General features: G+C 41.0%; 1 protein-coding gene across 2 annotated transcripts in view; it reads right to left on the bottom strand.

Moving 5' to 3' along the window:
• Window positions 1–18,671, bottom strand: part of LOC140453207 (mixed lineage kinase domain-like protein) — a 44,523-nt gene that overhangs the window by 16,228 nt on the left and 9,624 nt on the right. For both annotated transcript variants that reach the window (XM_072547750.1, XM_072547749.1), the window contains exons 2-5: window positions 18,079–18,549; window positions 12,539–12,637; window positions 9,384–9,561; window positions 9,190–9,287 (exon numbers count right to left, since the gene is read on the bottom strand). In XM_072547750.1, the coding sequence (XP_072403851.1) occupies window positions 9,190–9,287; window positions 9,384–9,561; window positions 12,539–12,637; window positions 18,079–18,541 (838 nt within the window). In that variant the 5' untranslated portion in view covers window positions 18,542–18,549. The remainder of the gene's footprint in view (window positions 1–9,189; window positions 9,288–9,383; window positions 9,562–12,538; window positions 12,638–18,078; window positions 18,550–18,671) is intronic.

Genomic DNA, 18,671 nt, shown 5'->3' with positions numbered 1-18,671 from the left:
CAGGACATGTGATTGTGGTTATGAACTCCCTCTCCTCTGTGTAATGGTGATCTTGGAGTGGAGACTCAGATGGGACAAATCTGAAATCAGCTCTGAAGCTCTTGTCAAGTGTGTGCACATAATTTTTATTAACTTGATTTTTTTTAGAGTCAATTAACTCTGAAGTCCAATCACTATTTTCAATGAAGTCTGCAAAGTGATTAGTGAAAGGAATTTTTGTTGCCTGTCATCCAACCAACCCCTCACAACTCCCCAACTTGCCTTCACAAATTAGATCTCCTCCTCTCATAACTCGCCACACCCCCTATTCTCTCAACCCTGCCCCCGAATCTCAGTTTGCAAATCGTCATTTCTACTGTGGCTTTCACAATGTGGCTACATACTGAGAACACTCCACTATCACTATCATGATACTAATCCCCTGCTTGCTCAGGGTTCAATTCTCTTGCTGTCATTATGCCTCCCAATACCTCCCAACCCCCATCTTCCTTTGTTCCTATATTTGCCACGATGGGATTCTGAGAAAGCATTTTAGGTTTTTGTTGGTGAATAACAGGCAAGGGTTTGAAGGATTGACAGATTGATTATTGCCTTGAATCAAATTTGGGATATACCTTTCATTACCAACAGGTCCTGGAGTAGAAATTGAACTTCTGGCTCAATATATTAGATACTGTTAACAAAGCCATATGGGCTCGCTGAGATATTAAGTCTACAGCTTCTGAACTGTATTTCCTCAAATAAAAGAGAAACATACTCCAAATATTATCAAATTTGCCATAGTGAGTTGCTGAAAATGTATTGCTGGAAAAGCGCAGCAGGTCAGGCAGCATCCAAGGAGCAGGAGAATCAACATTTCAGGCATGAGCCCTTCTTCAGGAATCCTGAAGAAGGGCTCATGCCCAAAACGTTGATTCTCCTGTGCCTTGGATGCTGTCTGACCTGCTGCGCCTTTTCCAGCAACACATTTTCAGCTCTGATCTCCAGCATCTGCAGTCCTCACTTTCTCCATAGTGAGTTGCTGCAAGTCATCCTGTAGATTACACACACTGTTACCAATATCTGTCAATGGTGAAGGGGTGAACATTGAAGGTGATGGATGGGGTGCCAAAGGTAGGCTACTTTATCCTGGTGATGAGATTCTTGAGAGTTATTGTAGCTGTACACATCCAGGCAAGTGTAATGTAGTTAATCACACTCCTGACTTGTTCCTTGTAGATTGTGTTTGGAGAGACAGATATTTAACCTCTGACATGTTCTCGTATCCAAGATATTTTTATGACCAGACCAATTCATTTTCTAATCTAATGGCCTCCACCTCCTGTCAGCTGTTTAATGTTACCACTATTCACATACACTAATCCTGCCAAATTAACTTTATCCCATCATAACTAGTCCTATTTTGACTTCAAAGTGCATGATCTACATGTTGCATTGTCAAGGCTTATATCATAGTACTTTCCAAAACTGGGACCTCTGGCACTTTGATGTGAGCAGGTGATGAGTTGTCCAACACCAGTGATAAGTCAATGTCTGACCGTGAGATAAAGTGGATACAAGAGCAGGGTCAGAGGGCAGGATCTTCCAATTCTACTGATGGCCATCATGGACTTGGGAAGAGCACATAATTGGGGAGGATGACATACCTGAGCCCCTTTGCCTTCTTGCAGTTAGCAGAATTAATTTCTGATTCAGATGGCCCATGGTCAACCTTTGCATTTCTCCACCAATTGGGGTGCTTTACTGATCAATTAATGATCTCTTAATTAGGGGGTCTTGTGGTGCAATGGTATTGTTCCTATCTCTAGGCTAAGAGGCTTGGGTTCAAGTCCCACCTGCTATCAGTAACAGCACAGAACAGGTTGATGAGAAAAACATCTGACCTCTTAAGGGCCTCATCCCAGCACTGCTGGTGCCATATGCTTGCATGATACCGTATCCAGTGGGCAACATGTCACCTCAGTGATAAGAAAAGGCTGGAGTGAAGAAGGTTGGAGACCCTCAATTAAGAGCAATTGGTGCCTGATTGAGGGACTGAATATCACAAAGTTTGGGCCTGAAAGGATCAGTTCCCTGTACTTGCTTCTGATAACCCCAACTTCTACTTTCCATCCCTTATGCAAAGATATCTCCTTTGTCTCCATGGTCCCATTAGTCATCTGTGGCCTGAGTCCTCCTTGATTCTGGCATTCCAGTAGATGGTATTACTGCAGCAGCCATGGCCTCCTATGTTGCTATGTTGGTCTCTCAGTTGGCCTGCTATTTTTACATTACCTCCTCCCCCCACCCCACCAACAGTTAGATTAGATTAGATTAGATTAGATTACTTACAGTGTGGAAACAGGCCCTTCGGCCCAACAAGTCCACACCGCCCCGCCGAAGCACAACCCACCCATGCCCCTACATCTTCCCCTTACCTAACACTACGGGCAATTTAGCATGGCCAATTCACCTGACCTGCACATCTTTGGACTGTGGGAGGAAACCGGAGCACCCGGAAGAAACCCACGCAAACACGGGGAGAACGTGCAAACTCCACACAGTCAGTCAGTCGCCTGAGGCGGGAATTGAACCCGGGTCTCTGGCGCTGTGAGGCAGCAGTGCTAACCACTGTGCCGCCCCATTCTGAAGAATGGTCACTGGACTTGAAACATTAACTGTTTTCTCTTCACATTCACAGCCAGACCTGCTGAGTTTCACCAACAATTTCTGGTCTTGTGTGTTTCATATCTCCAACATCCACAGTTCCTTGTTTTATTTTACGTTTTATTCTCAGAGTCTTTATTCTCCCAGTCAGGTATTTTGACCATGAGACATAGGAGCAGAAATTAGGCCATTCAGCCCATCGAGTCTGCTCCGCCATTCAAATTATGGCTCATAAATTTCTCAGGGGAGAAAGTGAGGACTGCAGATGCTGGAGATCAGAGCTGAAAATGTGTTGCTGGAAAAGCGCAGCAGGTCAGGCAGCATCCAAGGAACAGGAGAATCGACGTTTCGGGCATCAGCCCTTCTTCAGGAATGAGTCCTGAAGAAGGGCTGATGCCCGAAACGTCAATTCTCCTGCTCCTTGGATGCTGCCTGACCTGCTGCGCTTTTCCAGCAACACATTTTCAGCTAATAAATTTCTCAACCCCATTCTCCCGCTTTCTCCCCGTAACCCTTGATCCCCTTGTTGCGCAAGAACTTATCTATCTCAGTCTTAAATACACTCAACAACCCCTTCCACAGCCTATTGTGGCAATTCCATTGATTCACCACTTTCTGGCTGAAGAGGTTTCTCCTTATCTCGGTTCTGAAAGGAATTCGCTTCACCCAAAGGCTGTGCCCTCGGGTCCTCACTTTATACATTAGTTATCCAGATGAAGGAACTGAGGGGATTCTGGGTCAGTTTGCAGACAATGCAAAGATAGGTAGACATACATGTAGCATTGAGGAGGCAGGGAGGCTCCAGAAGGATTTGGACGGGTTAGGATAATGAGCAACGAAGGCTATGGACAGGTTCGGAGAGTGGGTAAAGAAGTAGCAGATGGAGTACAGTATGGGAAAGTGTAAGATCGTGGACTTTAGTAGGAAGCATAGAAGCATAGAGGCATAGACTATTTTCTTAATGGGGAGAAAATTCAGAAGTCTGAAGTGTGAGAAGACTTGGGATTTCTAGTCTAGGATTCTCTCAAGGTAAACTTCCAGCTTCAGTTAGTAGTTAGCACAATGCCACACATCTGGTGACGTAATAAATAATTAAGGTTAGAAGAAAAATAGGGGAAGACTATTTATTGATTTATCATTATCTACATAAACAAGAGTAACAACTGGAATTGCGGAAGAGAGCCTTTGGGCTTTGTATGCAAAGAAATGCTGATTTCTCATAGTTTGAGTTTATTCACAATGGCAGCAGAGGATGGCAGCCTAAAAGTGGAAATTGAATTTAGCAACTACATTTAGTATGTCTCCAATAACTTAGAGTAAAGAAAAAGAAGATTGCATACAAAATAATAGAAAAATGGAAAAGGACTGGTTTGGGATCATGGCTCAATATCTCACTGACAATGGTGGAATCCTTTGCCAATAATAAGTGTAAAGATATATGTGAAAATCTGAACATTGTAGGAATGTGTACACCTCCAAAATGTCATTTAGCAATGGAGTTTGTGAAAGAAATCACGCAGTAATAGATCAAATACTTTACAAACTCTCAGTGGAACTGTTCTATCATAGGTGTTCCTGCAAAGAACTCACTGTAAATGGTCAGTGCTACATATCAATTGTTTCTTGAAAAAAATCCAAAATTTCCTTCATTAGTGAGTGATCATCCCTTAGCAAATTGCTTCATTTTTTCTGAGCACTTCAATGTCCTGCATATAGGGAGAGGGTATTCATTAAGACCGAGGCTTCAGACAAAATTCTGCAAGCTTCACAACATGGTAAAAGGTAAGCAGAAATTCAATCCAAGGAAATGGTATGCTCTAAAAGAGAACGACAGAATAAGTAGAATGTTCTGGGTAAGATTTTACATCATGGCGATCAGACTGTTAGATTTGGATGTTTTGAGGTTAACTGGCACAGATTCTACATTTATAGAATTGGAGCAAGTTATAGAAAGTGATGTGGCATCTTGAACTTTGCACATCAGACAATTATGATGAGTGCATTTTGGCAAAAGAAGGGGTGACTGACTATGGACAAAGTCATAGTGACACATATCTCATGCACAACAAATTAAATTTGCTACTTAAGTCATATTTTTGCCAGAAAAAATGTCATTGGATGTAAGGATACTATTATGGAGAGAGCAAAGAAAGCCACTAGCCGAACATAGCTGAAATGTGCAAGATGAGGGACAGAAGATAAGATCATGGATTGGCAGAAGGAGATAAAGAATTTGAAGGCAGAAAATGCAGTATGAGTTTTAAAAGTGGATCTGAATGTGCACACTGTCTTCAGAAAAAAACCATGGACTTTTGAAGGGAATTCTAATGATTGGAGAAGGAGATCTTGTAATGATAGTCCAGAATGAGATAGGAGCACAAGTAGAAAATGTAGTTTGATAATGGAATGTCATTAGAATAGGCTCAAAATCTCATGAGAAGTAAAAGTCCTCATGATCAAGAAGGTTTATAGCTACTCATAAATTAGAAGATACCTTCATAAAATTATGTCAAACAAAATAAGTTGGAGAACTGGAAAAACTTAGTGAATACACTGAGATGCTAAACAGGGGCAGGTAGTCTGACTGCACAGATGAATACATACAGAAGACTAGAGCTCTGAGGGAAGCTGGAGAAGTGATTGTGGGCCTCTTGCTGAGATATTTGTATCATCGATAGTCACAGGTGAGGTGCCGGAAGACCGGAGGTTGGTTAACGTGGTGCCACTGTTTAAGAAAGGTGGTAAGGACAAGCCAGGGAACTATAGACCAGTGAGCCCGACGTCAGTGGTAAGCAAGTTGTTGGAGGGAATCCTGAGGGACAGGATGTACATATATTTGGAAAGGCAAGGACTGATTAGGGATAGAGTGACCTTATAGAGGTTTACAAAATTATGAGGGGCATGAATAGGATAAATAGACAAAGTCTTTTCCTTGTGGCCGGGGAGTCCAGAACTGGAGGGCATAAGTTTAAGGTGAGAGGGGAAAGATATAAAAGAGACCTAAGAGGCAACGTGTATGGAATGAGCTGCCAGAGAAAGTGATGGAAGCTGGTACAATTGCAACATTTAAGAGGCATTTGGATGGGTATATGAATAGGAAGGGTTTGGAGAGATATGGGCCAGTGCTGGCAGGTGGGACTAAACTGGGTTGGGATATCTGGTCGACATGGACGGGTTAGACCGAAGGGTCTGTTTCCATGCTGTACATCTCTCTGACTCTATAACTGTTTCTGGACAGTACATATAAGGCTCAATACAGATTAATGACGAGGGTTTCGAAGAGAGATCAAAAATTAGTCGACTTCTGTACAGCAGGAAAAGGAAGTCTAAAAACATTTATTTTAGCTCTTTTATTAAGATAGTTTTGGGAATGCAAATTGATCATTATAAAAGCTGCATTTTTGCAAAGAAAAGTACTTCAGAGGAAAGTCTTTTTGAAGTCTTGCAAGAAAGTTGACAATATAGAAGTGAGATTATGAAAATTAAAGAAGCATAGTTATGGGCAGAATAAAATATTAGATTAGATTAGATTACTTACAGTGTGGAAACAGGCCCTTTGGCCCAACAAGTCCACACCGACCATCCGAAAAGCAACCCACCCAGACCCATTCCCCTTCCCCTATATTTAGCCCTTCACCTAACACGACGGGCAATTTCGCATGGCCAATTCACCTTACCTGCACAATTTTTTGGACTGTGGGAGGAAACCGGAGCACCCGGAGAAAACCCACGCATACATGCGGAGAATGTGCAAACCCCACACACACAGTTGCCTGAACCCGGGTGTCTGGCGCTGTAAGGCAGCAGTGCTAACCACTGTGCCGCCCATGGTACTTCTCAGTCAGGTCAATTCTGCTGAATGTGGATTGTATTCAGTTAAAAGAAGACCCAGTACCTTAAGGAGAAACTAGCAGGCATCTTTATCATGCACACTGATAATCTTCTGTGGAGAAGTTCTGTAGAATTCAGGCAGTGTATGATGAATAAAATAAAAGGAGTTCTAAGATTGGTAGTCAGTCTTAAGAGACTTGGAAATGTGTAGGATTGGATATGAAACAAAATAAGTTGCAAGTGATTTTGTATCAACTATCTTACTTCAAGGATGACAATCATATCCCAATAAATTGAACCAAGTCTCATAGAAGGTCTTGCAGCCAAGGTATAAACAGACACTTAAGAAGTTTGATTAGTCAGTTGAAGTGTTGTGTCCCTGAGATTAAACTCAATTCCAGCTATGGCTAAAATTAAGTACACGACAAAACATTTATAGTTGAGGAGATTCTGAGGGTGAATAAAATATTGAAGAAAATTGTAATGGAAAATTAACAAAATTGACATTTATTGTGAAATCTGTAAAAGAATGCCTTACTAAGTCAATTTAATGCAGAGAGCCTGACTTCACTGAATTCTGTGAACAGACTGTTTGCAAACAATCTAATTTGGCAGAGTCAGGGGAAAACACAAGGGCGGTAGCAGTTTTTTCAATTTTAAGGGAATGGGAAAACAACTCCTTTTGTGGAAAAGGGCTTGAACTGTTCCCAAGCTGATTGTCCTTGTGGTGAGATATGGCTGAGCGAAGTATGGTATAAAGGAACCATATGAATGATACTCGGGACCCCTTGTGTAAGGTGTTTTGTCACGTGCAGAGGGTCCCTTTGCAAAGGCCTGTAATAAAACTTTTTCTTTGCTCTCGCTAGCATTTGAGTCATGTTAATTTAATTTCCATGACAAAAATCAATTCAGATAAGCATGTGTTCAAGTTTCCAACCTTTGGTGATCCAGAAGATATGAAATTGGTCATGTTAGCAAAGTTTAAAATGCCAATCTTCCTGATGGACATCCAATTATGGCAGGTTTTATCATATTTTTGGCGGGAAGGAGTAACAAATGTTTGCCATGAGGCTGACTATGTTTTCTCACCTTGTTCGACTAAACTTGTCTCATCAGCTACCCATCCACCCCATAATGTCCCTCTTGTGTAATTCTATACACATCTTATTATCCTCCACTCACTGTCAGGATAACCTAGAAATGGCTGGCAGCCCTGGCGCTTACACCATTCTTAAAAAGCCATTGTGCACACAGACAAGCACTGTTAGTCCAGAGATGCTCTGCATGGTCCCTGCCAATTGCTCTAGACATGGTAGACAATGGCAAATTTGTTGCCCTACTTTGCAGGTAGGCATCTGGAGATCCTGCTGAATGAAGTGGTGCTTCTCTTTCTCCAGGACTAGCAGTGAAGACCACAATAACAGACCATGCCAGTCTGGTCTGAGCTTAATGCCTGGATGAGTGCAGTTTCAGCTATGTGAAGGAATGCACAATCAATAATTTTCTCCATGCCACTAGCATGATCCACCACCTTCTTTTTGATACATTTCTGTTTTTACAACCACTTCACGAGACATTTGCTCTACCATTTTTAGTATTGCCTGTAACATTTTTACCACTTGGCATCACCCACCCCAACCTCTGACACCCCTAACTGTGCATACCCTGTCTACTGCCTATTCACCCACAGACATCTCCCCACCTGCGTGAGAAAAAATAACTGTGCCACCCACTTTTATCTCCTTCAAAGACCAGCATCATTCTCATTCCAGGAGGAAAACAGCGAACAGTATGGCAGAAAGAGTCAAGATGAATGGTGGGCTGTCTGACATTTGGCATCTCACCCCTTGTGTTGACAGTATCCTGACCATCGCAAGCTGTTGACTGTGTCCAAACCCCTGGGCTGGTATTGAAAGCTGTCCTTGACTTATTGTGCCAGGAACCCCTGACCGAAGGCTTTCTCTCTGGACTTGACTAAGGCTTGCTGATAACAATGACAAAGTTTCTTCCTTTCTGTCTGTACTACATGGCAAGGCAAGACAGAAGTAATGTAAACTGGTAACTCTGTCTGAGAAGGAAAATGTACTGAAAAGCAAGGCAAGACCATGCAAGACAGGATGCTTTGGGCATTCGGGTGGGCTCAAACTGAATGAGTGCTATGACAGCAAGCGAAGAGCCCAGAGATGCAACCTGCACCAGTCCATGAGCTGCATGCATGCCATTGAGCACAAAATTACGATGTTGTCAGATACCAATGTCCAAGGACGTGGGTTGTGCGTGGCTGGTGCCCATGGTGTAAGTCTTGAGAAGTTGGTGCCCAGAGCCAAGCAAGCTTAAATCATCAGGTATTCACTCCCAACTTCCATGCTAAGAATTCTCTAAATATAGCTTAATTAGTGCATTTAGTAAGAAAGGAAGATGAATATTAATTAGGCAAATTTGGCTGTTAATGAGGCATTTAAACAAGCAATAATCCCCTCTAATTGGCAAATCACTGCCTCATTGCGATAAATTTGCCTCACCACTCATCAAATAAGTAAAAAATGCAGTGAGGTACTCGAATGTTAAGATAGGCCTCATCAGACATCTCGCTTGGTTCTGCCACAAATTTCGCCACCAACAATAGAAGTCCTGAAATTGTGCAGGTTGCTACAAAAATGCAAATCTTTATTGCATATTCTTCTATTAAATTTATGCCTAGAACTAGCTTACCCTTCTGATTAATGCAGATTCCATAAATTCGCACAATATTTGGCGATTCATAATGCTTCATGGACTGAGCCTCATTGTAAAAGGTTTTCTGAATTTCGCTAGAGGAAGGAAAAAAGGGTAGAAACATCAATCCTTGTTGAAATGTTGCCGAGAGAGAATGTGCTGAATTCAGACAGTTTGTAATCCATACTCACTTCAGATTAGAAAATCCAACATTAAGGAAACGTTTAATGGCCACTGGGAATCCATAAAGCATTCCTTTGTAATATTTGAATTTGTCAGTTTCCATGAAAGATTTGTTTTCCATTTCAATGTCATCTATTTTTAATTCCGAAATATGCTTCACTGGGTGGGCAGAAAATTTCTCATTGTCTGAAAGGGATGGAGAGAAACATTTCATGAAAGGCTGGGTACACACAAGAAGATACCAGTTATGCCGTATTTTTGCAAATCCCAGTCAGCATTCCTGGATAAGGATTGGTCAAGTACAGAATACTGTCCTACAGGGCAAGAGTTACAGCTGGGGGAAAGGCAATTATGAAGCAATTAGACAAAATTTAGGATGCATAGGATGGGGAAGGAAACTGCAGGGGGAGGGCACAATTGAAATGTGGAGCTTATTCAAGGAACAGCTACTGTGTGTCCTTGTTAAATATGTACCTGTCACACAGGAGGAAGTTGTTGACCACAGGAGCCATGATTTCCTCAGGAAATTGAATCTCTTGTCAAGAGGAAGAAGAAGGTTTATGTAAGGATGAGATGTGAAAGCTCAGTTAGGGCACTTGAGAGTTACAAGTTAGTTAGGAAAGACCTTAAGAGAGAGCTAGGAAGAGCCAGGAAGGCACATGAGAAGTTTTTGGCGGATAGAGCCAAGGAAAATCCTAAGGCTTTCTATAGGTATATCAGAAATAAAAGAATGACGAGAGTAAGATTAGGGCCAATCAAGGATAGTAGTGGGAAGTTGTACATGGAGTCAGACGAGATAGGGGAAATGCGAAATGAATACTTTTTCATCAGTATGAAAAAGACTATATCGTCGAGGAGAATACTGAGAAACAGACTACTAGACTTGAAGGAGGAGGTGTTAGCAATTCTGGAAAGTGTAAAAATAAATAACTCCCCTCAGCTGGATGGGATTTGTCCTGGGATTCTCTGGGAAACCAGGAAGAAGATTGCTGAGCCTTTGGCTTTGATCTTTATGTCTTCATTGTCTACAGGAAGAGTACCAGAAGATTGGAGGATAGCAAATGTTGTTCCTTTGTTCAAGAAGGAGACAACTCTGGTAATTATAGACCAGTGAGCTTTACTTTGGTTGTGGGTAAAGTGTCGGAACGGATTATAAGAGATAGGACTCACAATCATCCAGAAAGGAATAAGTTGATTAGGGATAGTCAACATGGTTTTGTGAAGGGTAGGTCGTGCCTCTCAAGCCTTATTGAGTTCTTTGAGAAGGTGACCAAACAGGTGGATGTGTAGACATTGATGTGGTGTACATGGATTTCAGTAAGGCGTTTGATAAGGCACCCCATGGTAGACTATTGCACAAAATACGGTGGCATGGGATTGAGGGCAGTTTAGTGATTTGGATCAGAGATTGGCTAGCTGAAAGAAAACAAGCTGAAAGCTTGGTGGTTAATGGGAAATACTTATCCTGGAGTTCAGTTACCAGCGATGTACCGCAAGGATCTGTTTTGGGTCCACTGCTGCTTGTCATTTCTATAATGACCTGGACAAGGGCGTAGAAGGATGGGTTATTAAATTTGTGGTAAGGTCGGTGGAGTTGTGGATAGTGACGAAAGATGTTGTAGGTTACAGAGGGACATAGATAAGCTGCAGAGCTGGGCTGAGAGATGGCAACTGGAGTTTAATGTGGAAATGTGTGAGGTGATTCACTTTGGAAGGAGTAACAGGAACGCAGAGTACTGGGCTAGTGGTAAGATTCTTGGTAATGTAGATGAGCAGAGAGATCTTGGTGTTCAGGTACATAGATCCTTGAAAGTTGCCACCCAGGTTGATAGGGTTGTTAAGATGGCAGACGGTGTGTTGGCTTTTATTGGCAGGAGGATTGAGCTTTGGAACTATGAGATCATTCTGCAGCTGTACAAAACTCTGGTGCGGCCGCACTTGGAGTATTGTGTACAGTTCTTGTCACTGCATTATAGCAAGGATCTGGAAGCCTTGGAAAGGGTTAAAAGGAGATTTACTAGGATGTTGCTTGGAGGGACGGTCTAATGAGGAAAGATTGAGGGACTTCAGCCTGTTTTCATTAGAGAGAAGAATATTGAGAGGTTGACTTAATTGAGACATATAATATAATCAGATGGTTAGACAGGGTGGAGAGTGAGAGCCTTTTTCCTCGGATAGTGATGGCTAGCATAAGGGGACATAGATTTAAATTGATGGGTGATGGTTATAGGAAAGATTTCAAAAGGTAGTTTCTTTATTCACAGAGTAATAGGGGTGTGGAACACACTGCCTGCAGCAGTAGCAGACTCGCCAACTTTAAGGGCATTCAAATGGTCATTGGATAGGCACATGGATGAGAATGGAATAGTGTAGGTTAAATGGGCTTCAGATTGGTTTCACAAGTCATGTAACATCAAGGGCTGAAGGGCCTGTACTGTGCTGTAATATTCTATGTTCTATATATTCTGCCCCATTTCCTAAATTAGCCATCCTTTGGACTCTCTGAATGAATTGACAATTTCGTTTCTATGATTATTGTGGCTACCCATACTCACTAATTTCTGCTGACATCACTGATCGAAAAAACATTCCTGTCATTACTCTTGGCTGAAACTGAATTAAGATCTCATTGATGCAAAGTCAGTATCCAGCCCTAAATGTCATGCTGCTTGCCCGGGGCAGTTACTTAGGTAGAGGAGGAAGTGATGGGGAGCTCACAGAAAAGCAGCGTCAATTATAATTTTCCTGCTTTTGACCCATTCGAGCGATTCATAACTTTGATGTCTCAGCTGCTCTGTGCTGTCAAGGCCAAGTCTTGCTAATGTAACAGTATGAATAAATGAGGGCCTTCTGACCACCATGTCTCCAAAGATCAGGAAAGCTGTCAAGCAGCAGCTACCATATTCCTGAGTGTTCATGCTTTGGTGAGGTCATGGATTGCAGTTTGGGTCAATTATGCTGATTTGGAATTGGAATGTTCGCCAATTTCTAGTACCAGGCTTGGGTAGAGGATGTGAATCAATTCTGGGTTGAAGTGTGATTGTTGTGTGATTGGGTATAGATTAGGCTGTTGGGTTATAGATAACCTGGATCAGCTCAATAAGAAGCCAATTTAAGTTAATTGTTGAATTGGTTGCAGAACCTTTCTCTCTGGTGTACTCACATGAATCAAGTATACGTTTGATGTCCTTCAAGTCCATTTTTATTTCCTGCACGCCATCATTCACAGTCTGTTGCAACATCTCCCCCATTGAGTGCAATGCTGCAAAATAAGTAGTCAATAACACTTAAGAAACTCAAGTCTCTCTTGCTGGGAACAAAGATAACGACACAAAACTGGGAGAGAACCTGCTTTAAGGTGACACATTTGCATGGAAACATGTTGATTTTCTATATCTGAGATTGGGAAAAGTGACAGAAGCTTCCACCACTGCATCAGATTTGTGAACAGTTGAGGAAGGATTTTTCACGCATCTTTTGCCCCTTTAAAAAATGACACCTCTGCACAACAACAAGATGTATGTATACACTGCCTTTAGTGTAATGAAATATCCCAAGGTTATACAGGAGCTTTGTAAACAAAGTCTGGCACAGAACCATGTAAGCATGTATTATATCTGATGACCAAAAGGTTTAGGGAAAGTAGTTGATTTTAAGGATTGTCTTAAAGGAGAAAGGGAAATAGACAAGTGTAAAAGCATATTCCAGAACTTCAGGTGTAGCAATTGAAGGAACAGCCACCAATAATATAATAATTAAAATTACAGATGTTCAAGAAGCTAGAATTAGTGCAGCACAAATATATCAGTATATTATGGGGTGGTGGAGATTATAGAGCCAATGAGAGGTGTAGTCATGAAGGAACTTTAAAACAAGAATACGAATTCTAAAATTTCATTTCTACTTTTGTTTCCATTGTCCCTGGCATGTTTTAGGATTCTTTGGTCACTTTTCTACAAAAATTATCTAGAACAGAACTATTTTCCAATGTGTTTTGAGTTAAACTCCGTCTCAAGAAATTTCCTTCTCAGGACAGCTTTGTGCTACAGTGTGAATCCAAAGTCACATGAAAGTTGACATATCAAGCAGAAAGGAACTGAAAAGATCAGTTTGTATTCCCTTTGTTATAAGGTGAGACTTCTATAATTACTGGTATGTGATTTGGAGGGGCCAATATTTGGAAGGAGCATATTGCCATGTTGAAAGAGAAACTGGGCGTAGGGGAGCTCAGTTACTTTCAACTGTGGACAAGAAGCTGCTCATTGTGTGTAAGGGTTCGAATGTTGCTCTATGTGGGATCTGGTCCTTACCAAAATTTGCTCATGATAATCACACAAGTCAATTTCTTTTTTACTCAGATATTGACAATGGATTTGCATCCACAAAGACATGATGTACAAACCCCAACATAAAGACGGAATAAATGTAACCAACATTGCCGTTAATGACCATGCTTGTGAGTGTCTTTATCACTCTGTACATGAATACAATAAGCTTCATATGTCTCCACATACTGAGGTTCTTTCTGTCTTGGTTTATGAAGGGTGGGTCAGACCTTACTAACACAGAACATTCCATTCATTTGAGCCCAACAATACCGCTTGTCCCTTGTGGAAACATTTGAGCAGAAAAATATCTTTGATCCCAATTATATCTTCATATAATGCTGGAAAAGAAAATGGTGGATCCTGTTGGATGGTTCTCTGAGCAGACTGTCAGGTCATCTGACAGAATGCTTCATTGGTATGACTTCCAAATAAGCACTAAGGTATAGCTTGGTTGGTGTCAAGAAAGACTCACTGCACTGTTAGCCTAGCACACTTGGAGTTTCAACATGTCAATATTCTGTCTTGAGTCAGCTGCATGGGGAAGAAACCATTTCCCATCTCCTCCTGAAATGTGCCTTTGCAAAGAGGATCTGGATATATAAGCAGTTTTTGTCAGGTTTCGATCCAAACATTTGTGTAATGGGAGACTGTGTGCTCTGTGGCCTGAATGCCGAGAAGCACACTAAGATAAAAAAGAACTGCTGCTGAAGGATTATCAACACAATGTTAAGATGCTCTCTCGTGTGCTCAAAACCTGCTGGTCTGAGGCTAAGCAATTGCTAATTCATTAATATATTTAGATAATCTAGAAGAAATCTCATTCTTAGCGAGAAAACCATCTAAATGTTATTGGTCAATCCAATAAATCTTTTGGTATCAGACACTGAGGCCTGGAATTTCATCATAACAGAGTTTCTTTCTTGTTTCAAAATTGGTGGACTTCAGCCTGGAAATTAGAAGCCCTATTACTGAACAAGAAACATAGCATTTTCGTGGGGGTGCAAATGAGGTTAGGCTATATTCGATGCAACTGTAATTTACCAAGGCAGATGTCCATAAAAATCAGCAGCTGCATGTACTCATGTGAGTTTTGGTGACATGGGTGTCTGCAACATGAAGTGTGCAAATTACACTAGGTGGGAGCAGGTGTGAACTTTATGGATTCATTAGCCAGCATACCATTTTGGAGCAGTAAGACACCTTTGAATATGGTCCTGGAAAGCATCTGGGAGAAATGTCAGATCCCTTTGAGTTGCTAACGTGCATAAAACTGCATAAATTTATTTAAACTGAAACTAATTTAAACGATCAAAAACAACAAGCAAATGTGTCAAGATCAATTGTCAAGGAGAAGTATCAAAAACTGTGAAAACTGTTCAGGTGAATTGTCAAAAGAACTGTCAAAAACAACTGGCAGTTGAGTAAAGTCCCAAGCTGTTTAGCCTTTGCTCAAAAGACAATCCCTCCACTCCAGGAATCTATCAGACCTTGACAGATTGTGGAAAAAATATAGTCATTCCATGCAAGATTATGTCATCAGAAAAGATTTAAGTATTATGTTTTGGGGTGCCAAGATCACTCTTTAAATTACAGGCCCATTTCTTAATGTATACTCAATGTTTTTCTTCAACTTGATAGTATTCTCTTCTCTCCTTGTCCAGTCTCTTCCCTCTTACATTTATGATTTTTCTGATGCTTTACATTAGTTCCACAAGTTCCAGGATCCTGACCCCAGGGGGCACATCTTCACCGTAAATTTGCACTTCCTCTATATTACTAAATTGTAGAGGGCTCAGGGTGTTGCCCAGACTAGAGGATTTGAGTGAGAGGAGAGGCTGGATATGCTGGGACTTTTTTCACTGGAGCACAGGAGGTTGAGAGGTGATCTTATAGAGGTTTATGAAATCATGAGGGCTATAGATAAGTTGAATGGGAAAGGTCTCTTCTCTAGGATGGGAGAATTCAAAACTAGAGATGTATTTTTAAGACGAGGGGAGGAAGATTTAAAACGGACCTGAGAGGCAACGTTTTCACCCAGAGGTTGGTTCATGTTTGGAATGTACTGCAAGAGGAAGTGATAAATGCAGATACAGTTACAACTTTTAAAAGATACTTGGACAGATACATGAAAAAGAAAGGTTTAGAGGGAGATGGGTCAAATGCAGACAAATTTAGCTTGGTCGATATGGACAAGCTAGACTGAAAGGTCTGTTTCTGTGCGAGATTGCTCTAAAATTCTATGATTACGCCACGGTGTCCAGCATGAATAGAATACTGAATCTAGTCAGTGTTCAGTCTCTGGGAGAGAGTCTGTTAAATCAGATGCTTCCTGTCTTAAAAAAATTCTGAAGAAAAATTCACTTTATGTTAAAAATGGCACACTCAATGATGCCACAAATAATGCAGGATTCAACGATCGCAGATTTCAAAATGGTGTTGACATTGTCCACAGATGCCAAGATATTAGAAAGGCTAAATACAGAATAAGTCCCAGCAACCTAATGTTTCATCTGAGCTTACACTGACCCTCCTATTTGATGAGCCTAAAACTCGTTTTCAGCCTTTTACATGTTAGGAGCCCACGCTGTGGGAGGTAGTGTGCTGATATGGATAGACAACTGACTAATGGGCAGGAAACTGTGAGTGGGGATGATGTTCTTTTTCAGGTTAGTGACCTGTGATCAGTGGGTTCCATAGGGATCGGTGCTGGGACCACAACTGTTTACAATATGTATTAATGATTTAGAGGAAGGAGGCTAGTGTTCGGTAGCCAGGTTTACAAACAACACAAAAGCAAGTGGAAATGCAGGTTGTGAGAGGGATACAAATAATCTACAGAGAGATATTGATGGGTTAAGTAAGTGGGCCAAAAGTTGGCAAATGGAGTATAATGTGTGAAAATGAGAAGTTGTTAATTTTGGAATGGAGAAAACCTGTGAAAAGCTGCAACACAAAGGGACTTGAGCACAAAACACAGAAAGCTAGCACAGAAGTGCAGCAGGTAATAAAGAAGACCAATGGAATGATAGCCCTTATTTCAAGGGGGTTGAAGTAGGAGTCAGGAACTCTTGTGGCAACTGAACAAAGTTTTGGTGATACCACATCTGGAGCACTGTAAACAGTTCTGGTTCCTTTAGTTAAGAAAATATATTATTTCATTGGAGGCAGTTCAGAGAGGATTCACTAGGAAGATCCCCAGTATGGAGCAATTATCATATGAGAAAAGATTAAACATGTTTGGACTCTCTACTCACAGAAGTTTAGAAAAATGAGAGTTTGAAACATATAAGATTCTTACAGGGCTTGACAGCGTAAATACTGAGAAGATGTTTCCCTGGTGGAGATTCTCAGACCAGAGACCATTGTCTCAGAATTAAGGAGTGCCAATTTAAGATTGAGATGAGGTGGAATTGCTTCTGTCAGAGTGTTGAGAGTTTTTAGAACTCCTGGTCGCAGAGACCTGTGGGGGACAAAGTCCTTGTGTATGTTTCAGGCTGAGAAAGATAGATTCTTGACTAACAGGGGAATCAAGGGTTTTGGCAAAAGGGCAGTAAAATGGCCATGGTCGTATTGAATGGTAGAACAAGCTCCAGTGGTGGAAAGGCTTACTCCTGTTCCTTTTTCCTTTGGTTTTATGGTCATAAACCTTCATTACTCAGTGAAACTGCTTCACCTCAGACTAACCAGAACTTTTGGTAGAGTTGAGCTTATCACCAGAATGAAACATCTGAAAACACATTTTTTAAGGATGAATAAAATACTAAATAATGGAGAAAACACTTTTTAATTTCTCATTCTTATGTGATCATAATATGATCAATGACCATGAAACTAGTGACTTTGGGCAATGTTTTATATTTATACATGTAGTACTTGTTCAGTGTAGCTCATTTCATAATTTTTCTGATGCTTGGGAAATGTTGATCCTCAGTTTGGAAATATAAGAAAATAATGTATTTTGACTGCTGAAACACTAGCTTTTATAAATGTAGTGGATGTGGGATTCTATATGTCGAATAATTTAAATTGACTGTTAAATTTTAAATGATTACAATGCTGAGAAATCAATCAGAAAAGCTTATGCTGATTTATAGAGGGTTTACGATAGAGGATTTCCTCCATGTTTGTCGATACAGAGGCCTGCTCCTTGGATGCTGCCTGACCTGCTTTCCTTTCCAGCACCACTCTAATCCAGAGGCAGGATGCCAATGCTTTTCACACCAATAAATACAAAATCCTTTTCTTTGCTATGCATTTAGGGATACAGTCAGAATGCTACTCAGTGCGTAATCTTTCTGCAATGCCTCCTAATAATTATGTTGTCAAATTAAAACCAAAACCAAAACCAATAAATTACAAGTGACCATCCACATACCTTCTTCCAACCTCTTTGCAATCTTCTCCAGATCTTGCTCATCATCCTTTGTGTCTTGTTCATCATCTTTTCCCCTTTGTTTTTCGTCAAACGTGTTCACCAAATTCAACAAAGTTATTTCTTTAGTTTGTAGGGCCAGGCGGAAGGCACTAGCGACATCATTTAGTTGCTCATTGAGATGATTGAAGCCTTCCTTGATTTCATAAGCCTTGAAGACCTTGGAGAATCTATGCTTGTTGGTGAAAGACTCTATAAAATCTCCTGCAAACTCCAAAGTCCCCATCATCTCCTTCATAATCTTTGGCTTAATCAGGTCCTGATGATTCTGAAAATCAGCCACAATTTCCATGAGGCATTCGATTCGAACCTTCAGGCGCTGGCACCGCTTGCGATTCATTTTCACCTCATCACAGAGTGAATAAATAGTTTTAGCCAGTTTAAAAATTTTTTCAATATAATCCATGCTAGAATCTGCAATGACAGAAGATCATCAATGCTATCTTATCACTTAGAATGAGCTGACTGTAAAATGTATGCCATCCAGAATTATAAAGGACAGGCTAGACCTGATTGTGGTCCCTCACTGAACCTTG

This window comes from Chiloscyllium punctatum, chromosome 26 (assembly GCF_047496795.1).
Source record: "Chiloscyllium punctatum isolate Juve2018m chromosome 26, sChiPun1.3, whole genome shotgun sequence".
NCBI lineage: Eukaryota > Metazoa > Chordata > Chondrichthyes > Orectolobiformes > Hemiscylliidae > Chiloscyllium > Chiloscyllium punctatum.
The sequence above is the reverse complement of the archived record's forward strand: the minus strand, read 5'-3'. Positions and strand labels throughout refer to the sequence as shown.